General features: G+C 29.6%; 1 protein-coding gene across 6 annotated transcripts in view; it reads left to right on the forward strand.

Moving 5' to 3' along the window:
• LOC107442238 (uncharacterized) overlaps window positions 1–24095 on the forward strand; it is an 80153-nt gene that overhangs the window by 20654 nt on the left and 35404 nt on the right. For all 6 annotated transcript variants that reach the window (XM_087149253.1, XM_087149249.1, XM_087149248.1 and 3 more), the window contains 5 exons: window positions 521–578; window positions 6528–6705; window positions 9054–9254; window positions 15840–16057; window positions 19961–20116. In XM_087149253.1, coding sequence (XP_087005379.1) covers window positions 521–578; window positions 6528–6705; window positions 9054–9254; window positions 15840–16057; window positions 19961–20116 — 811 coding nt within the window. The remainder of the gene's footprint in view (window positions 1–520; window positions 579–6527; window positions 6706–9053; window positions 9255–15839; window positions 16058–19960; window positions 20117–24095) is intronic.

Here is a 24095-nt window from a genome sequence, read left to right on the forward strand (position 1 = left end):
TATATATATACATATATATATGTTAAAAATATAGAGAAAACACGGGAAAAATATTAAGAATAAAAAGAAATTTTACTAAAAATATTTATTAAAAAAATATTTAAAAATTAATGCGTGCGTGTGTGTATCTATATGTCTTATGTCTATACTATTTTTTTTTTATTGCTCCTCACACTTTTGTATTGATATATTTTGCTTTGGCTATATTGATACAATATTATAAAGCACTTCTTTTTGTGATTATAATCGTGTTAGGGGATATTACATCTTTTATTTTCCGGATTTTTATTAATTTTTTTTCCTTTTTTTTTCAGAATTTTTTTTCTCCAAATTCCTAATATTTTTCTTTTTTCCTATTTTGATTGTTCTGTAATTTTTTTCCTGTTTTTTTTTTACACTTTGAACTTATATATATATAATTGAGGTTTTATTATTTGTAGGAATTTTACACTAATAGATAAATAAATTAAGTACATACTTAATAAAATGCTTGATATTGATATATTTCTTCCGTTTAAAGACAAGTCATCCAAAATGCTGCCAGAGAGCCCAGAGGATCCTCCATCCTTCTCCTCCTCGTGAGTATGCAACAATTTGTTTTGATTTTCACTTCTTTTGTTACTTCCAGCTGTAAAATATCTCCAATTTGACTTCAATTAAAATAGTATATATTGGTTGACTTACTTTGATTTAAAATATTCAATTAACTTTGAGATAGAATTTAAAACTTTGTAAGTCAGCGAATTAGTTGCCATGCTGCACTTATGAGAAATACCATTCAAGGATTCAGGTTAAACAAGCTATTTTTATTGTTGCTACCGGGCAGTGGGTTTAACCCAGTGATTCTCAACCTTTTTTTGTTGTGGCACACTTTTAACAAGCTCAAAATTTGACGGCACACAATTGAAAAAATTAGATTAAAAGTTGTTTACTTACCTATAATACACTGTGTTAAATAGTTTGCGATAATAATTTTGAATGTGAAATAAAATAATATGTACTACAAAAGCATGTTTATTAAGGGATTAATTATTTCTTTCGACTAATTTTTTATTAGTTAGTAACAGTTATTTATTTTTTTGCTAGTTATTAATTGTTCTAGCTTGTTTTCCATAGTTATTAACTGTTAGTTTTTTTACATTAACTGTTATTTTTGTGATTTCTTGTTAACTAGTTTTTTTTGCTAATTATTAATTGTTAGCTTATTTTTTTTTAGTTATCCTTTGTTAATTTGTTATTTTACATATTTGTGTTTTTAGTTATCCTTTGTTAATTCGTTTATTAATTCCATAGCCTACTTTAATGATTAGCTTTTATTTCCGCTTGAAAGTTAATATTTAGTTTGCTTTCCTTTGTTAATTAATAATTTTAATAGTCATTAAATTTCCTACTCATTTCAACATTTTTTGAAATTGTGTATCGAAGACAATTTAAACACTTCCATCTTATTTTAACTTATTTTAAGATTGTCAGAGACAAGACAATCGCCGACAAAGATGTTCTCATTGTTGAAGCGTGGAAAATTATAAAAAGTATATATATATATATATATATATTATATATATATATATACACTTTTCTTTAATTGAAACTTTACTCTTAATAAAAAAAAAGCATTATAATTTTTATTGTATCATTTCTAATATTTGGCGGCACAGTGGTTCACTGGTTTTACCTTTAAAAAAAAGCACCAGTGTAAGGTGTACCAGGCAGTTGCTTAAAATTAGCAAACCTATAGAGACTAAAAATATTAGACACAAAGATATTATTTAACAACTCTAAGCAGGCATAATAAGAAAGATACAATAATAAACACTTTAAAATTACTTACTTATCTTTAAAATGTGTATCCTATTTCTTTTCTTTAAAATACCTTGGAATTAAACTTACGTCTGATCATCATTTTAGCAAATGCACAGCAATAAAAAATTGACTCAAAAATCATACTAAATCTTCGCACACTACAAATGTTTATTTCTTAATGCACATTTGACTAACTTTTCAAAACAACACCTACCATAATATTCATTTCGCAGAAGAAAAAAAAAGGAGTCACAAAATTCAATCTTTACACCAAATTTTAATAATTGTATTCCCTCAGAAAATGTTGTGTAGAGAAAAAGACCAATTAAACATTATTTGTTCTTTCGATAAATAACCATTATTACAGATTCTTTTTGTTCTATTTATTTGATTAAAAGTGGTATTTAAATAAATGAACTTTAGAATTAGTTTATTTTTATGAAATTTAAATTCATTTCTTTTATAGTATGTATCAACAATGCAGATATTTTCTTCCTTTTTTGATTGCAAAATTGAAATTAATATTATCGTTATGATTATGAAGCCAGATTAATCCCTCGGCGTAAACATTATTTAACGAAATTATGTAATTTTGATAATTAAACCATCAATGAATCTAAAGACAAATTTAAAATCAACAGCATAATTTTTTTCATAATAGCGTACAAATAAGTTATCTAACATTGATGAATAATTAGATCCTTGTGGTATTCCATCAATTTTAACAAAAATATGTTTTCCATTGTACAGATAATTTTTAAAAAGTCAAAAATTAATTAGAATATTTAAAATCACAATTAAAGATATTTTTATAATCATAGTTAATAACTCAAAAGAACATCTTTTAGTTTATAAAAGGGGAATGCTATGAAATAGTTCATGGAAATCAAAAGTCGCAATTGAAGAAGAAGAGATGAAGGCTTTTCTCGGATTATTACTAATGATCAACCAAAATTAGAATTTATTAAATAAAATAATATTAGTTCAATTGCGACTTTTGCTTTCCAAGATCTCTTTAACAACATTCCCCTTTCTACACTAAAGTGTAAGTACAGGGTTCCCACGGTACTTGAAAAACCTTGAATTTTGTTGAAAAAAATCAGGGACATGAAAAGTCCTTGAATTCTGCCATAGGGTACTTGAAAAGTACTTGATTTTTTAGGAATTTAAATAATACTAATCTTTCTTTCAAAAAAGCAGTAAAAAAATAATAAATAAATTGAAGGGAAAATTATCAAAATTCTGATACAGTCAACCCCGCTTAAAGGAATACCATCGGTTCCAGCCAAATCTATGCAATTAAACGGGTTATTCGATTATAAGGAGAGTGCAATATTCAATCTTAAATTTTAAATTTTTGAGAAATTTTACTTGTTAATGGAATTTAATCCATAGTACAGTGTTTTGATTAAATAAACTTAGTTTTATGATCAATAAACAAGTTCAAATTTTTATTACTCATTAAAATAAGTATGTATGCAGTCTTTTTTTTTACACATTTATTATGGACACTCCTGCAAATCGGATGCGTCTCAATACGGACATATATTTTATTCCATGTGAATCTTCTATGAATAGCCCATAATGTACATTCTCCACAAAGAAGATACTCCCTCAACTAGATGTGGATAATAATTTTTGCCCCGGAAAGTTATTTTCTATCTCTTCAAACCGGACACTATTTTTTTCTACACCTGAAAAGAAAACCTTTTCTGCTTAAAATTGCCCGGAGAAAAAAACTATGCATATTTTCACCATTTTTAAAGCATTCAAAGTTTTTGCCTTATCCATAACTAAAAATATTATTTAGTTAATTCACTGCTGAAGAATCAATCTTTCTCCTGTTACTTTATCTTTGCAAAAAAAAAAAGAGAAAATGATATTACTGTGACTGTATTTAACACAGCTGGAGTAAAAGAAAGATAAGAGAAATATAATCTTTGAGGTGGTCATATAAATAAAACATTTGTTGAGGTGTTCATATAAATAAAACAATAAAACATGACACTTGTGAATATATCAGGGTTACCATAGGGGACCGAAATGCAACTATTTTTGGCATGAGGCGACTTTGGCAACTTTTTTTTGCCTGAAAAGGCTAAAAAAGCAACTATTTTCAGGAAAAGGAGACTATTGGATGACTTTTCTGTACTCCTAGCGATGTTTTTTTTAGCGTGAGTTGGGTTGAAAATCTGCAGCCCGCGATAGTTTCTGAACACACTGCGCTTTTTTCTTCTTAAGTAATAAAAAAAGTTTAAAATTTTGAATTGCAAATTTGAATCTTCACTTTTTAATTCATTCAATCTGCACAGATTCCATTGTAAGTCTATTTCATTTCTCGATCGTCTTTTCAATGGCTAAGAAATTCCGCATGCTTTTTTAAAAAAACAATTTTTAAAACAATATTACGATGCGTGAATTTAGAATTTGACTGATCATTTTTCACAATATATATTTCCTAGATCAATTATTGATAAAATTGAAAATAGTGCTAGAGCATAATGTTTATATAAAAATCAAAATTATCATATTTGCCACCAACTTGACTGTATGGATCTTGGTATATGATAATTAAGTCATTAACAAAATTTTAGTCATATTTTTGATGAATTTTTGTTCTTATTTAGGCAACTATTTTCAAAGTTTCCGGCTACTATTTTCATGCCTTAGGCTACTAAAAGCAACTATTTTGTTCATTTTTTTCTGTCGCAACCCTGTTTGTCAAAAAATTCTTAATTTATGTTTCAGTTGAAGAACAAAACATTTCATCTAATGAGTCAATTACTCTTTGTTTTTTCTTGATGATGATATATCAACTGTGTACGTTCTCCTGCCTTACACATAAGCATTGCTTTCTTTCTTCTTCAGTGAATTGCTGGAAGTTTACTTTCAAGGACCTATCAAGCGATGGGTTAGGGGGGTGTGAAATCTAATAATTGAAACCGACTAAGGACTAAACGCTCCTATTCAGTATCATATGACTAACTTGAATATCTGTGATAATAGGAAAGTTATATTCTTTTTTTAAAGAAAAAAGTATTTTTTAAAGTTTAAATAAATATCTTCACAGATACATGGTGTGTAGCGTTTTTAAAAAGTGCTTAAAGGTGCTTATTTTCAATTTTCGTTATTTAAAAGCCCTTAAAGGTGCTTTTCATTGGGTGTTTTTAAAAAAGTGCTTAATAGTCCCTTTTCCAAAATGAGATTTTTTTTTTTTTTACCATGTCAATTTTTGCCACATTTTATACAAAAGCGTGCTTTTCACATTGTTCTGTTCAATGTTTTCACAATTCATTCAACCACAATCTATTTCAGCTTACCTTCACTCCCTAGCGTATGAAAGCGCCAATCATTTTACATGTTTGATAAAATATTTATGAATACTCATGTGCGTCTACTGAGCTGAGTTCAGTGAGATTCTTGCACTCTTATGCGCAACTCTGCTGTATTTTGCAAGATATTCTCCATTTCAGACTTCATTTTCCACCCTCTGATATCGAACCGAAAAATCTCTCGATCATTTTATGATGGCTAATATAATCAAGAAAAGAGTTCTTTGTCCGAAACTAGTTATTTTATCATGATCGTGTAAAGTCTTTGAAATTTTTTTTGTATTTTGTTGATGTGTATAGTGCTTAAAAATATTGTTTGAGTGCTTAAAAAGTACTTAAAAGGTGCTTATTTTTTGTTATAAAATTTGGTTACGCCCCTTAAGATAGTTATTATAGATTATTTAATTATTTTTACACAATTGAAAATATTATAAAAACAATTTATAGTGTTGAACTTCGTTATTAGGGTATCCTTCATGTAAATTTTTCAAGTCCAAAGAATGTCTGCTTAACCGAGGTTTCACTGTATAGATCTAATATATATATACATATATTTGTAATGCTTTCTTTTCGAGCTTTCTGCCGTACTTTTGAGCCAAGTATTTAATTTATCACAATACGGAGAAAGTTCATTTTCTAACAATTATCCCTCTGATTGTTAATTTGCAGTCGTGTTTTGAAAGGATATATCCATAATAATTTTTACTAAACATTTATCGAGGAAAAGAGTAAAGAAAAGCTCTTTAAAAATTTAAATGGAGACAATTTACGTGGCTCCTGGACACAAATTCACTCTACGATTTCCAAAAGACAAGTGTGCGCTTTTTTCACATGTAGCATATAGTTATTCTTTTATGTCATGTGATCTATAATATCCAGACTTCCTCTTTAGAATTGGCGCCGTAAGATGTAATCATACGACCGGACGAAGATGAATTAATATCTCAAAATATTTATTAATTTGAATGATTTTCGGTGTCACAAAGGCATTTTACTTAGGCAGTATGGATTTACTAAAGGCAGTATGGATTCATTTTATGAATAAAAATTACATTTCTATTCAATTAAAGTTAATATATATGCAAAGAGCAAAGTTAATAATGTGAAAGACATTATTTAAAGTTCTCTTCAATCTGAAAGGCTAGTCTGCAATTAAAATGTAATTCTTTTTTTAAGTTTAAAGTCCTTTTGATTTTATTAAGCTATTTCACATGTTACATATATATACACATATATGTATATATATATGTATATAAGACTTCATATGCATTCTGATTTTGTGACTATCCTATAAGAATATGGTTTCCTTTTTCATAGTTTTAACCCATTTATTTTTCATGTGCTAAACCCTGCTTTCCTTTTCTGTGTAGAATAACTGTTCCTTTATTCCAGGCTGTCAAGGAATTCTTCAGTGTCTTATGTGAGAGCAGATGAACTGGAAAGTGTTGAATTTCCTAAGCAGAGAAAAACAAGCTTACCTGGCATTGTTGATGTGTCTGTTGAAAGAGTGTGTAGGCACTCAGGAAACAGTGAACACACCTACATACTATTCACTCCAATCAAAGAAGATGTAAGTTTATAATGCAGCGATGTAACGAATAGTGATTTGGCTGAATAACTAAATACGGAATATTTGGCCAAAAAAATAGCCAGAGTACCAAATATTCGGTGAGCGAATAGCAACATTAAAAAAAAAAAATCAGGAATAATATTGTTTATTTATTTATTTTTTATATAAAAACTGTGATGGCCCTTTGAGATAGGTAGAATTAAAATGGACTTAGTTTTATTAAACAAGTTTTATTTAACTTTAACAAGTCCAGATCTATCAGTCTATATTCACTGGGAAGATCTTGTAGTTGATATTCTAAATTTTCAAACTGCTTTTTCTGGCAAAATTATTCCAGTCTCAATTCTGCAATCAACATTTCCAGAAAGATAACTTCAGGGTTGACAACTTTTACAGATAATATGTAAACTATCTTTTTCTGGAACTGTGGTGGCACAGTTTGTTAGGCTCTAAACTGTCCTTGGGAAGAACCGGAGTCCGATCCTCGATGGCGGTTAAAAGCCCGCCCTGTGACCTGCGCATAATGCTGACTACTCAAGCGGTGGGTCGCGAAATTGTGGAACCTTAACCTCCATTATCTCCTGTCACACAGCAGGCTGTTGTGGCAATACAGCTTACCCCTTTGTCTTATTTCTATTCAATTATTCTGAGAGACCAAAAATATATAAGCATTTTGGCACTTTGAATTTTTTTAAATTAAAATTTTGATAATATTGTGCCAATTCAAATTTTATTCATGCATGTGCTAAAAGGAAGAAGCTTAATTCGTATAGTTAAAGTGCTAATATACATTTCTGAAAAAAGTGTAGGATAAGAATTTTGTGTGATCTAAAATAACAGCTATTACTTATTTCAATTTCTTTTTTCTCGCTCCTCAGCTAAACTTTCCTTTTTTAGTACATTTCCCCCTCTCCTCCCCCCAGTGAATGCAGTTTTTAAATCCATTCTCCGGCTTCATGTTTCATTAAAAATAAAGCAAACGCTGTCTTTAACAACTAATGGACATGAAACAATTGACTATGACTGAAAATAAAATTTAGTGAGCGGTGATCATACGAAGCAGTATTCTCGTTAGTAGGCATTAAAAAAGAGAATTTATTTTAATTCGTTTAAAGATTTTTCTACTCCAGAATCTTTGTGCATAAAATAAATTATAATAGATTTGTGCATGCAATACACAATGCATCTACTTGTTGCGTTACTTCACTATATTTTTTCTCTGGCTTATTACCATTGCACGATATGCCGATTTGATAGATTGATTCTTACGATTGATAGATTTTGCGGAAAGTAGCTCGACAGCTATTTTCTTTCCCTTGCTTGTGCAATGTTAAAACAGAATTTCAAAAAACTAATTACAAAGCATATATTTTTGATCTTTTTTTCTTTGTTGAAAAATGTGGCTTATCAAACAATAATACCAAATAAATTTGAAAAATAACTGGTTGACACGTTGAATGTCATGGGGGACACAGGTGACCGGCACCGAGTTTGTTCGTAGCGCCACGGAGGTCACCGGTGACCGACAAAGCCAAGATTATTAGAAACGCATAATTGGAGTAAATTTGTAATGCTTTTAATTTTTTTATATTATTATCGTTACGTTACGAAAATGATTTGAAGAAATTAATGCAACGTAGAACCCACAAAAATCATTTTGGCCAGATGGGCAAGCCATGTAAAATTAGCAATGTGTTAATTAAAAGGATTGGAGGAGGGTTGAAAAATACGGAATTTAAAAAAATAGAAAAAAGCTGTGATCGCCTTATTACAATCACTGGTTACCCATTGGTGAAATGCTTTTTCTTTCTGGATTGACTCCGTTAATCATTTCAAATCATGGACTGTCTCAATTGATGTTTGTCCTCTTTCATATGCTGCCTATGTACGTGTTTCGAAATACTTTTCCTTCTTCAGCATTCATATTTATTTTTAAATCATCGTCCAGCCAGTCATTATAAGTTAATAATAAAAAGAATGTAAAAATACTTTTAATTATTATTCTGTAAATACATTAAGAATGCCTGCTAGTGAAAATAAAGATAAAAACAGCAGAGGTCTCCATAGCAACGCATGTAATGACTACACATGCACACTGTTTACTATTACTCTTGAACACAGTTGAAAAGTGTTGACGCCATCAAATCCAAACTAAGACCCATTTTGCCAATTGGTAATAATCCATTTTTGTCATTTACGTAGATTTTTCTGTTGCGTTTCGAAATAGGCCAATGCGTTTCAAACCGCGTCTTCCGAAACAGAAAAAATGTCCTTGACCTTAGCTTATCATTTTAGTAAAAATATTAATTTTGGTATTATGAATTATTTATGTCTTTTTTTTTTTACAGCAAGTTCCTCTGTACCAATTTTACGAAAGAAACGTGAAGGAGCGTGTTTCGTTTTGTCGAAGTGGCTCAAAAAATTTGTCTCCCATCATGTGGATTCCCGAGGCTTCTTCGAGTGAAGCAAAATCTCCACAACTCTCGGTTGTCGAGCAACTGAGTCCAGAAGCAGCTGACATCAAAATGCTTTGGTGTGAACTTCCTGAGGTGAGTTTCCTTTCATTGGTTGGTAAAAAGGATTTTTTGTACTGTTAAACTTCGCTACAACAATATTTTAGGGACCCAAATAAATAAATAATGTTGTAGAGGGATATATTGTTATATTGAGGGCCTTCATACTTTGGGGACACTGTTTGGGCCAGCTGGGTATGAAATCACACTCCACTTAAAACACTCTCGAGGACTGTATATAAAACGCTCATTTTATTGGCGCTCTTCACGTGGTGTTCACTAACACGTACACACGGAGGGGGGATTTCACAGGGCACTTCAAAGAAACACATTTTCAAGGCTCGTATAGATGGCACTTTAACAGACACAGTAAGATTTTTTTTTAAATGTTAATGTTATATATGTATTAACTATAAATCTATTTAAATATTATATAAAAATTTAACTTGCAGAGTGTTAATCGTGGTTAAATATGAAATCAGTGACTTCCAAAGAGATTAGGGGGGCAATTCTAAGAGTGGAAGGTCTTGGGGTGGTCTATGTACGTTGAATACTAAAGCCATTCACTGTGGCGAAAAGAAATAAGATAAGTTCATACATAATCAGCCGTGAGTCTTCTCGTGTCAGAAAAGACGGGGGGGGGGGGGGATAGCAAATTATGATAAAGTAAGATTTTTTACATTAAATGAATAATGGGGCCAATAATAAATGGAGAAAATAAGGTTGAAATATGAAGAAAAATTTTTTTTACAGGGGTTTATTACTTTAAAGAATATCGCAACATTGAGAGGAGGATAACATTAATTCTTATGCAAGTTCGTTGGGACCACAAAACATTATTGTAATAGAGGGAGTCATTGTTGTATCGGATGTTGTAGTAGCGAGAGCTTACTGTATTAAAAAAGAAACGACCCTAATTTTAGTTTTATACGTTGACCACTACTCATAAAATCATTATAAAACTATCCTTTTATGCAACCGTGATGACGGTTTTGTAAAATCTAATTCTATAGGACGTTTGTTTAAAATGATCAAAAACACAGCTTTTTCTTTAGCTTTGAAAGCATGTAAATAGCAAATTTCTCTGTGTCTTCTGTGAAAAAAGGGACTGAAGCTGTAGGAGTGAATTAAAGGTCTCAATTTTAATACGCGCACCATCATTAGTTTTTTTTTTTCTTTAAATCCGATTTTTTAAAGTGAGTTTTATCTCAATGTCTAATTTAAGATAAAGAAATTTATTAATACAAGGGACAATTATTACTTACAACTGCAAATCAAATAATTTCTAAAAATATGTGAATTACTATGTACCTTTTTAGGTGAATCTTAAACTCAAATTTTATGTTTTTTTAAACAGAACAGTTTTGGAATATTAATTATTAAAATAATTATATAATGAATTAATTCGTATTAATTTTTAATTTATAGTACCATTAAAATAAACATTAAATCTTTAATATTAAAATTATGAGGTAAAACTTTATTATTACTGAGGATTACTGAAAATCATTATAAGTTATGTGTGATTATTACTGAAATCATAATTTTCAAGTTGGCATCTCTGCTTCTGTGAAAAAAGGGAATGATGCTGTAGGAGTGAATTAAGGGTCTCAATTTTAATAGGCAACGGGCACCATCATTAGTTTTTTTTTTTTTTTTTTAAATCCGATTTTTTAAAGTGAGTTTTATCTCAATGGCTAATTTAAGATAAAGAAATTTATTAATACAAGGGGCAATTATTACTTACAACTGCAAATTAAATAATTTCTAAAAGTATGTGAATTGCTTATCCATTTGAAATTTTTCAGATGGTGTTATTCACTTTTTCACTCTGTTGTATAAGTTTCTGAAATTACCTGTAAAATCCCCTTTTTATATGCTCTTCAAATTTGACGTCATTTGATTTTTTATTTATTTATTTAGTTAACTTTTTAGTTTTGGATACACAGTTAAAGACACAGTTTATTTTATTTGTTTGTAAGGGAGAGCCAGAGAGATACTTTATAAGCTTATATTCATGATTAATATTAATTTTTTATCAGCAAATAGTTATAATCATGAACTCAAGAAAGAAAGACATATTTGTGAATTTTAATTACTTCTCCAGGTCATCATAGGTATGTAAATGGTATAGGTATGTGTAAAATTTTAAATATATTATAAGTAAACTGAGAAATATTGAAAAAAAAGGAAGAAAAAACTTGTTTAAAGGTTAATTTTTCAATTTAAACTGTTTTTTTTTTTTTAACTCAGGAAATTTTCCGGAATTTTGACTTTGAATTTTGGCTCACAATCACCCATGTTCATTACACTCCTATTGGTATATCTATATATATTTTAAAAAATTTATTCCTCTACATTTGAGTTGTGTGAACTGACCATGTTGAAGTAAAAGCAAATGTGATCTCACAAAATTTTTTTATGTTTATTTGTCTCTGATATGTTAAATATTTTATAATAAAAAAAGATTTAGGGTACAACTGTTGTACCAACCTTGTCTAAAAGGTTAATATTTAACATTTGAAGGTTAAATAACATTAAAAACAATAAATAACATTTGTAGGTTTTATGTTAGTGTTAAAATTTATGTGCGTAACATATTGTTCGTGAGTCAATTTATTTCCCTTTATTTATTTATTTTAGCTTCTAACATTTATTTCAAATTTTTGTGAATATGAAACATGCATTATATTACTGTTTTAGTTTAACGTTTTGTGACATTGCTTTAGTTAAACGTTTTAATTAAATAATAGTTCAATTTTAAGAAACTTCTTTCTTTTTTTTCGCATTTTAAGGGCATTTTCTGTATTTTTTTGGTGATCAATGTCCAGGCTCTAACAATCCTGAAGGTTTGCGGAACATTGCAAAAGCAATGCCCAAAAGACTGTATTTTATAAATTTGACAATAAAAATTTTATAAAATATTGTTCAAATGTTTTTTTATTTTTATTTAAAGGACCAAATAAAATAATTTTATTGCATTTATTTGAAGAATGGAAAAACGGAAATATTTTTTCCATTTGCAATCTAATCTGTATAACCTCTTAAAATTTTTTTCTTGAACAGATTCTTTCATTTTATGTAGATATTGCTAAATTTAACAACATCTTGTTAAAATGAAGAATTTATAAAATTAAATGGAAATAAAATGGGAGAGAAGGATTTTGTGGTATCCGGTAGAGAAATTATCTTTGAGTTTAATTTTTTGTGGGCAAAATAATGTCGTAAGACAAAAACTCTCATACATGCAAATTACTAAGAGTTTTTTTTCTTCCTGTTTTTAATTTTATTTCATAGGTTTTTTTTTTTCATCTTATATTTTTATGAATGTTGGACAGTTGATTAACTCCAATTCAATTAAACACAAATTATTATTTTCATTGATTGTATCGGGATAGTATGACTTAGTTGTTAACAAGTTCCTCTTTTATTTTTTAATTAATAAGCAAGGGTGCCACTCTTCAGTTCTGGGGACTGAAATCAGTCTTGAAAGAAAATCAGTAGTTGGAAGTTTCATAATTTAATATCTCTTTTCAATTTGTTTTTAATATTAAAATTTATGTATATCCTTAAAATTGTAACAAATGTTTGCTGTTAAGTAAAAATAAAAATTACATTTTATTGTAAACATTGGTAATCTTTATAATTACTGTGAAATGATCAAGTAATGATGTAGCTCATTAATGAAAAAATGAGATTGAACTTCAACGCTTGCTTGCTTGCTAAAACAAAATTTGTACTATTGTTCTATCTAAATTTTCATGTTTTTATTTTTCCCAAGCGTTTTTTAATACTGCCCCAAGTTAAATTGAGATTATTATTTTTTAAAAAAAGAGGAAATTATAGAGATAGGACAAAAAAATAAATAATGATGAAGTGAAAAAATAAATGGAGATATGTATAGCTTAGAAAAAATTGGTTGTTTACTAATCAGTGGTTGATGTAAAAAGATGTACAAGGTTAGCTGTTATTTTTATCTAGTTTGATGTAAAAAATAAATTAATAAAATTAAAGAAAAAAAAAACTTGATAATTATAATATATAAGTTCTTATTATAGAAAGATACATTCTGGAGTCGGTGAACTATAAATGTCTGAAAATTCTAGTAAATAATTCTAGATTGTGTTCATTTATCAAAAAAATAAGTTCCGTCTTGAAATATTTTTAGAGTGGCACCTATGAATAAAATCTCTCTTTATTTTTATTTTTTTCGTTTTCTTGCAATGTTGTTTCATACTTAAGGATAATTTATTTATTTATCTTATAGCAAAGTATTAAATACATTACATTTTTATCATTTAATTATTATGATTTTATTTATTTTTGTTTATCTCTTGATAAACAGCATTGCTTTTTCTTAGTTATTTATTCTATTTGATTTAACTTTAAATATGGATTGTTTATATATTTATTAGCATCTAAGATGATTTGGTGTTAAAAAATATGTTTATTTTATTTTTATTTTTTAAATTATTGCTTAATTAGGTTTTCTGGTGTTTATTGTATTTAGTTTGTTTATTGCATTTTGTTTGTATATTGCATTTTTGTTTTCAGAAATGTTCTTACGTTTTAATTAAATGTGGTTTATTTCAATTACACATAGATTATTTATATATTTTTATTTATTATTTTTTTTTTTTGCAATTACTTTTTTCTTCTCCTTTTTTGAACGTTGCCCTTATTTTCTCTTTCAGTCATGTTCTGACAATTTTTTATTTCTAATCGTAGATTATATCACCCACTTTTTTTAAGTGAAATAATTTATTAATGTTTTCTTAGAATTGCAAATTTATTTCTAATCTGAATTTACATTTTTATTAAATATAAATTTAGTTGACTTTTTTTTTCAATCCTAGAATTTTGTGTAGAATTATCTGGATTGCCAGTATTTTGCTTAGAATTTTGCCCAGAATTACCTGGAAAATTCAAGGAAGAAATTTTTTCTTTTTTGTGTGTGAACTCTGCATTCTGCACTAAAATCACAATTAATAAATTTATTTTTCTTTTTCTAAAATGAATGTATAAATAAAATTCCTTTTTTCTTCTTCTTTCTGCTGCACATAGGATAGCTGAATCTTTTTACTGCATAAGTAAGTACACTTGTTGAGAAGCAGTTTTGTGAACTGTAAACATAAATGAAAATTAAATATTAACAGCAAATAGACTCTTTTTTAGTTTAAATTAGAAGTATCTTTGTTAAAAAATTTTACTTAATTCTGTTCCATGTTTTAAATTTTTTTTAATATTTAATAGGATTAATTTACTTATCAAACTTGAAAATTATTTTAAAAGTCATTTGTTTAAATATAAGTTGAGCTAATTTTTTATATTAAGTATAAAAGAAAAAAGTTGAAAAAAATGTGTCTTAATTCATATAAAGAACAAAGGTGAACTTATTGTCTGCTTATTTCTTTTTTTAAATTTTAGCAGCATTATTTATTTTATTGAGCATTCTTTCAATAATTTTATTTTATTACTAATAAAATGTCATGTGTGTGAAAATTGGTGTTATTCATAAATTTATTATATTGAAGAATGCGTGTTTTATTGCATTATATTTTGAATAATGTATCTTTAATTGAATAATACATGTCTTTTTTTTACCTTAAAAACCCTAATGTTAAGAAGGAAAAAAAATTATGTACTTATTAAAGTGAGAACGATATAGGACTTTCCACTGTTATTTTTCAACCTCAGCAGTAAGAACAACCTTCATTTAATCTTGAGCTTATACTCTTCTATTTAAACTAAACTCAGTGGCGCGACAGGCCATAGAGGGAAAAGGTCTACTGTGCCCATCTCTGTTTTCTTGACCTTGGGCTCTGGGGTGCAGGAGCAGATGTTCCGGTCAGATGCCTAGCCGAACGTGGAACCCTCAGTGTTTAGTTCCCCAGCAAGCTCGGTACTCATTTATCGATCCACTGAAGGGATGAAAAGCTGAGTCGACCTTGCCCGGCCTGAGGATCGAACCCAGGACCTGTGGCGCGGAAACGCGAAGCTCTATCACTTATCCCAAACTTATGACTTTTGAGTACTCTTTCTAAATTTTTCGTAACGCTGTGTACCACTAATAATAAAATGAATGTATTTTTTTAAAAATATGTTTACTTTTCTTTTTTGGTACAAAGTTTTCGGTAAAAAATTCTATGTTAGGGATAAAAATTATATTTTATAAAAATAATCAAAATAATTAGAGTTCATTTCAAACCTTTACTATAAAAAAATTGCGCAAAAGTTAAAAATCACAACTGACTGTGGACACCACTAATTATTAACTGCTAAATCTGCGAAAAATAGCTCAAAGGAAAATACGACATCGTAAATTTTCATGACTAGATTTGTTTTTAAATAAAATTTGTTTAAATTTTCGTTTGTTGCAAAATATTTCGCGTAAAAATGCGTACCCCCGCTAAACTGTTTCCGTACCCCTGGGGGTACGTGTACCACACTTTGGAAAAAACTGCTCTACCCAATCAAGTTCACGGTTTTAAAACTATGTGAAAGTGATAGGAAGTCGTAAGCCCCAGAAAATAATGGTCCAGATTTCAGTGGTATTTTACTAAACTGTATTGTCAGGAATTGAAGTGCAAATATTCAACATTTGTTTTTATATAATGAAAGGTGAAAGAGAGTGGAATTTTGGAAAGAATATCTGCCCAAGAGTTAAAACTTCAGGAAGGAATATTTGAGTTCATCCAGTCTCAGGCATCCTACGTGAGGAGCCTGAAAGTCCTCTACGAGAATTTCATTCAGGCTCCAGAGTTCTCATCCGTCCTCAGTAAACACGAACAGGACGTCCTCTTTTCAGACATCATTCACCTCAAGGAAGTGAGCGACAGGTAATCCTTTTTTTTCCATATTATTCAGGGTTAGCTGATTAACCAGTATTGAAATAGTCACAAATACAGTGCCACCATTCAAGGTTATAAAGTTGTTATAAAATTTGTAGTATTATTTTTAATTGATAATTGAATCCCCTCATTTGTGACCTGGATGTGATATGAACTTGCCAATTGAAACGACATAAATGCATCTTATGTGGAATATAAGGTTTTGAAACTGTCAGCTAAAAACGTTACAATTCAACTAAATGGTAGGCAATCTACTGTGTCCATAGACCGTGTAAAGCCAGCATAGGGTAAACCAACCAGTGAAGGAACATTTCAAATATATTGATTAAAAATAAGAATTTGAAAGTTTTTCTTTGATTAGTAACAATAGCTTACTGCCAAACAATAGGAAGTCATCTAGCAATGTTTTGGATTACCTGGTCAAATAGACTTCTAGAGAAGTCTATTTGACCAGGTAACAAGGTGTTGCAGAGATAATAACAAATTCAAAATTTTTTCTAGAGAAAAAATTTTGAATTTGTTATTATCTCTGCAACACCTTGTTTCTTTGAAAAAATTATAAGGTGAGTGTTTGTATTTATATGTTTGAAGTAGAATTAATTGCTTGTAATAGTTTTATTTTTCTCACTGTGAAAAAAAAAATTCAAAACATAGTTATTGAAGTTATGTTTTATTGTTTTTAAGCTTCATAGTATAATAAAGTACTGATATAAGGGGGTGTTTATTCACTGGATCACCAAACGATGAAAAACCAGTGAAGGAACAAATGTTCCTTCACTGGTTTTTTTTTTCTAAGTTAATGAAAATAAAAGATAAACTTTAATTTTCTTGTACCTTTAGTGATGTTCCGCATCAAAAGTATGTTAAAAATACGAAAAACAACTTCTAACCAGTAAGGGAACAGGCATGTTCCTTTACTGGGCATAGATTTCCCAGTGAATGAACAGTATGTGCTAATATGTTGACACTTTAATTTTCAATTCATGATTACAAAAAAAGGTTAACATTTTCCAAGTATTTATATGTTATAATTTCAAGAAAAGGCTTGTTTTTAAATATTTGTATGGCTTATAAATTCATAAAGAGCGTTAAGAAATAACCAAAATTAAGTGTTCCTTTACTGGGTGTTCCTTCACTGGTAAGAGCTGTTCCTTCACTTGATCTTCTTACTACTTGTTATTTGAACCTCAAAAGCTTTAAAACAATATTATGTAAGTTCTCTACAATTTTTTTTTTACATAATTTGCAATTAGTAACAAATATGTTGACACTGTCATTTAACTAAAATTACGAATTTTGAAATTAATATGGTTTTTTAAAAGGTAAGCGAAGCTTAATTGTTCCTTCACTGGTTAGTTTACCCTATTTGATTCCTACTACAGAGAAGGTTGAATCAAACTTACGGGTTGTAAAACCTGGAAGTTCCAAATCCTTACGTACAGAAAAAAATCATTCTCCCATGGAACCCGACAAAATTGTGACTAGGTCTGGAAGACATGTACACTTTCCCAGCAAAACTGGCAACTTCTGCTTGTTATTAACATTATTAACTGAGCAAGGTTGTTTAGTATAAAATATTATTTATCAATGATGTAAATAGTGTAATATTCAAAATTTTATGTGAAATATTATGTCCTTTCAGAGTATGATTCTATGTCACTGGGGGGATACTCTGTAGTATTATTCTTAATCGATAAGGAATCGATTAAGCAAGATGATTATAAATTATTTCTTATATGTTGGATGGCAACAGTCTGGAGGAAAAATGGAACAGCTATGGTGAATAAAATATTTGCTAACCTTCTGAGGAAGTCTCTCTTGTATTAAGGGGATAAAACAACACTTCAAATGCAAGGTTACAAATGACCCTACTTGTTGACTCAGGGCTTGTGATGTAGCTGTACTATCCCTTAAAACCTTGTGGATAATATGTCTGTCTTCTCGGCTGTCAGTGATGGGGGGATCGTTGAGATTGCAGGGCGTTCCGTGCGACCGTCACAAGCCCATTGATTCCATATTCTGCTGACAGTTGTGAGATCTCGACCAACGCGAGCAGCAATACTTCGGTACGATAAGCCGCAATCCCGGTAGGCCACGATTTGACCTCGATCAAACTCAGGCGCATGTTGGTAGGCATTTCTCTTTCTTGCACGCTCAGGTCCGTTCTTTTTCACACAAGAGCCATGCTCAAATTCAATTTCTGTATGAGAAACTTACTGTCAGATCTCTTCTTTTAAACACATTGTAGGTGCTGCTTCCACCTCTTTCATTGCATGAATGCTCTGATAAGCTAATCATCTACATACCGCAACATGCTTTATCCGTCCTGCAAATTTCACATTCATGGTGTGTTGCCTTCCTGGTGTTGTGATTTTAATGGCCAGTAGTGTGTATGTATGTATATTAGTGCATATAGCCTAAATATACTTGGGAAGATTTCTGTATCGTGATCAGTGCCAGAATAATCGCCAAGTCTTGGTCACTTTCGGGCAGTGGCCCTCGAGAACTGAAAAAACATCTAAGAAAGGGACCCGTACGAAAGGTACAACCCTTAGCTACCCTGAGCAAACCTCTACATTCGACATGCTATTCAGCAGCTTATCGATTGTAGTTGGCGCGACAGATCGCAATACAGATATATCCTCCTATATATATATATATATATACAGTGAAACCTCCTGTTATGGACACTCCTGCAAAACGGACGCCTCTCAATACGGACATATTTTTAATTCCCCGGGAATCTTCTATGAATAAACCATTACGTACATTCTCCGCAAAGCGGACACTCCCGTATCATATGTCTATTTTTAATTCCCCGGTATCATATGTCTAACGTGAGTTTCTATGCTAATAGGAAAATTATATTTATTTATCTGTAGCTACATCCAGAATTTTGTATTTATATCAAACTTCTTTATATATTCTTTTTTTATATTTATTATATAAAAAAGAATATATAAAGAAACTTCTTTTTTATCTCTTTTATATATTTCTTATTGTTTAAATAAATATTCTTGTAGATATTTACGGTATCCTTGAAGATATTATTTAATTATTTCTACATCTTTGAGAATAATCTAAAAACAATTTACGGTGTTAAATTTCGTTATTAGGGTACCCTTCCCGTAAACGGACAACTCTCATAAACGGACAAATTTTTTGGTCCCATGAATGTCCGCTTAACGGAGGTTTCACTGTATATATATATATATATATATATATATATATATATATATATATATATATATATATATATATATATATATATATATATATATATATATATATATATATATATATATATATATATATGTGTGTGTGTGTGTGTGTGTGTGTGTGTGTATTTTAAAAATAGTTTAAGAATATTTTTTGAGCTCTTGAAAAGTGCTTATTTTTTGTTCAAAAAGTTGACTACAGACCCTGTTTAAAAAAAATTTTATGTGAGTGATTTGAACACAGTTTTGTTGCCACCATTTCAGTTTTTCAAAACCTTACTATCTCTGTGTAAAGGGAAACTATCTTATTTGATGTATGCACACATTGGTGATAATAATCATTAAGTAAGTTTGTATAAAGCAAAGAAATGAATTAAGCAAAGAAATTATGCTATATAATAAATTATATATATTGTATTATATATACGCCATTTCACTGCCATAACTCAGAAACGGGTGCCCACTGGGTGACGAAAAGAGAGTATCAATTCCGACGTTTCTGAGACTAATGGGAAATAGATTCATATGCCTGCCTTTTTAAAACAAAGTTTCAAATTATTGAGGCTTATATTTGCAATGTTCTACTGTATATTCTGTTATTTCGAAAGATTGTATATTGTCATTTATAATGTAAATTGTACTTGATTAACGTATTTTCTCCTCATTCTTACAGAATACTGTACGATGTGACTGCAAGATGGGGTGACAGTATTTTGATACCAGATATTTGTGATATTATCTTGCATCATGCCCAGTTGCCCTCTTTTTCAATATACGTAAAATATTGCTCAAACAGAGTGTATCAGGAACGGACTCTAAAGGAGCTCAAGTGAGTTTTACATCTGTTTTATTTCTATTCTTTAGCCATTTTAATATTTAATTTTATTATCCTTGTCACAAAAATCATGCTCGTTATTATTGAGAAAAATAAAGCATCACCACTGGCCTCAGGGCAACTAAAATATGAAAAAAGAGTGATTAAAAAATTATCTGTCCATAACCACTTTTTTTTGTTTGCTGAAAAGGCAAACCCTTATTCTCTAAAACACATGTTTTGTAGCCCTCCATGGCAGAATCGTGGTGACAATGTCACAGAACTCAACAGATTCCTTGCTAAAAGATTTTTCTTTTGGGAAGTAAAAAATTTTGGTTTGCTTTTCTGCGGAAATTTACATACAAAATTTGAATCTAGTATTTAAGCAATCACTTTTTGTAGCGCTCGAGTTATGCCGATATCCATATTGATTGTATTTTCAGCAGTTATTGGCATTGATTTTCACCTGGCTTTTAGATATCCCGATACATTTCAGGCCATGTGGGAAATTCAAATTCCACCTTTGATCATTTACTTTTTTAGGGAATAATTCTATAGATTTTTTTTGCCAGTTGTTGCTTTTGATTTCCACATAGTTTTTAAAACCCGATATTTTTTAAACTGTATTATTTATTGCAGCAATCAAATCTTGAAACGAAACATGCATTCGAGTGACCCCTTTTGAAGATCTGTTTTTCGGTAATAACTGCTACAAATTTCATGATATTTAATTATTTTTTTAATATGATTATAGTTTTTAAAATACGAGAAAGGAAATAATTACTGCCTCCCCCCAACAAAATGCGAGAATATCGCTCATAATATTAGAATCCAAAAAATTTTACATATTCAATTTTAAAAAATTATATAGTTTTTTGTTTTTGTAAACCCAGCATTTTTGTTACCTTAAATTAGTAACATACCTCTTTGTTATTATTGAAAGTATCTTGCTGAAAGATATTAGTGCAAGAGTGTTTTGTCACAGAAATCCCGAAAAATTTCTGCCACAGGATTTGTAGCTAACCTCGGGGAGAGTTACCAGAATTTCGCTAATCTCAAAACCGTTGATTTACTGATTTTTTTAATCAATGATTTATATTCAAAATTGTTTTGAAGCTCTGTTGATCTAAAATTTAAATTTTGTTACTTATGTCGAATCTCGTTACTAAGACTTGTTTCCAGTCCCCCCCCCCCCCAAGTTCTTATTCCCGTGTGATCACGATTTTTTTTTTATTACTCCGATTTATCAAAGAAAATCACAGCTTTCAATAAATTTCAAGAACACAAGGAAAAAAAAATTCCATAACTTCAGTTAGAATTTTAACTACTGAGGCAAACATAAAATTGATAATCTAAAAGGTAATTTCGAAATGTAAAACATTTAAGAAATCAATCCTAGAAAAATTAGTGTTTTTTCTGATTTGATTTTTTTCTTAAAAAAAACTTTTTTTTTAATAAGTAGCAATTTTGTTACAAATTCTGATTTGCAAAGATGATTGTGTTCCGGATTTTTTGCTGATTGCGATCCGGAAGTTTCCGGAAATCCAAGTTCCGGAAGTTTCGAGAAATCATCTATCACGTTTATGTTTAAAAATTCTTGTATATTTTATTTAAAAATATTAGAACTAGAATTTATACTTGGTATCTCTATCATTTGTAAATATTTTTTTTTCTGGTCGAATAAAAAATGCGATTAGAGATAAAAATAAGCTTATACATAATTGTTCATTTAAATTATGCTGCATATAATTTATTTAGCATTTCATGTTTTGAAAATATCAATGATTTAAATTTATGAAGACATTAATTTTTTGAAATGCGTCATTAAAGATTTTGCTCAAAACATTTTTAGGACTTTTGAGTTGGGCTCATAATCACCCCCTAGATTTGTAACAGAAGAATTAAGCATTTTTAAAAAGTGCTTAAAGGTGCTTATGTTTGATTTTCGTTTTTTAAAAAGCCCTTAAAGGTGCTTTTTTAATTGGATGTTTATGAAAAGTGCTTAATTTTCCCTTTTCCAAGATGACATTTTTCCTTTACCATGTCGATTTTTACCACGAATTATGCAAAAAGACAATTTTCACATTCAACATTTCCACAAAATAATTCAACTCCAATCTATTTCGGCGTGCCATCTGTCCGCTGTGTATGGCAACGCCATTCGCTTTACATGATTCAAAATTTTGTGATTTTTTACAGTTGTCAAAAACTATGAACAAAAGTTTTTTTTTTTTGACATGATGGAAAAACTTGCCAAACCTTCCTAATTATGATTTTTTAGTGCTTAAAAATATTTGTTGAGTGCTTGTAAAGTGCTTAAGAGGTGCTTATTTTTTGTTGAAAAATTTGGCTATGCACCCTGAAGCGAATTAATTTTTAATGTGATGTAATGACATGGAAATTTTGAATCGTTAATTTCAGTCAACACTTATCAAACCACGCTCGATACCATCACAAGTGCGTGTTTTGATAATGCATAAATGCCTGTCTTCTTTCTTTTGCAGTTAATTTAATTGATTTCCCTATAGGTTTTAAACCTTCTATGAAACATAAAATCACGCTTTTGAGTAATTACTTTTTAATGAGCTCTAGTGCGTCAAAATCATCATAAATCCAAGCTGTGTTTCGGTCATTTTATCTGCTATTTTTGCTGCAAATTTCCTGTTTTTTTTCCCCTTTAAAATCCCTGTATTGTTTAGCATTATTACGAAATGCAAAGTTCAATTTGTGCATTTATTAGTCACTTTTTACTGTGACGATATCACTTTTTTTTAAAAATGATTTTTTAATAATTATTTCTACTGATATTAACATGTTTTTTTTCTATAAACTATCAATACTTTTATACGATATTATTAAGAAATAAGTAATTTGAATCACACACCTGAATAATTACTTTTTTACACAAAATATATTATGTTACAGGGAATTGAAATAGTTAACCTGAATATTCCCTATTGATTTTTCATAACTTTTGTAATGGTAATTGTTTTCATAATTTCATTCCAGTAACTTTTGTTATCACTATTGATTTTCGTTTAAAATTTATACGGTTATTAAGGGTCATTATTCGGTTAAAATTTAAAATTGATATTTTTAATATATTATTTATTACAACACTTAAATCTCACAATTTACATTTAATTCACTCTTCCAATTCATGTGATTTCAATGTGCATACACATTGTTTTAGCATTAATCTTTATTCAGTTAGTGCCTTATATTGCACGGTTTAATATATTTTTTGTGATGCAATAATGACTTATAAAGTGCAACAAAGAAAAAAAAAAGGAATACATAATTTTTTTCAATGCATATATTCTTTTATGTGCTGAAAAGAAAGAAAGCTTATTAGACAAGGAAAAATTTTCTTTCTCTCTTTAAATTTTATAAATGTTTCTTTTGTGCATTAAAATTAGTCTTTTATTTATTTTCTGTGTATTAAAAAAAGCGTTAAAAGAATTAAGGAAATAATTTCAGATAATTTCTTGTTGTTATTGATTTTATGTTTATAAATTCAGGGATGCTACGCCTGCGCCATTTGCGACAAACTGAGACAAAACGGCATAACTGCGCCATTTTGCGACATTCAGCTAAGTTTCTGCCAAAGCTGCGCCATTCTGAGACAAAACGTCCAAAATTTGGCAAACCTGAATGCAGTTTCAAATATTAATCTGCATTGCCGTGAGTCAATGGAGATCATTTTGCCGTTCACGTCTCCACGGGATAAAAGACTTCCACAAAAAAGCGGAAATCCGCTTTTTTCTCCCAATTTTTAAAATTTTCGACCATGTTCCAAAAACTAAAATTTTTAGGGAGTCCAATTAGAGAAACCCAAGCCGCCGGAACGATAGTCGGATTCCCGCGACTTCCGCTATAGAGTGGGAAGGAGTCTAAGCGTTTCGTTCTACCACCGATATTTGATTTTTTTTTTTTTTCGTTTGGCTGATTTTCGGAATTTTAAATATTAGGAACTGCGCTGGAATATGCTAAA

The sequence above is a fragment of the Parasteatoda tepidariorum genome, chromosome 8 (genome assembly GCF_982258835.1).
Source record: "Parasteatoda tepidariorum strain Cologne lab strain chromosome 8, Ptep-v5.0, whole genome shotgun sequence".
In the NCBI taxonomy this organism is placed as follows: Eukaryota; Metazoa; Arthropoda; class Arachnida; order Araneae; family Theridiidae; genus Parasteatoda; species Parasteatoda tepidariorum.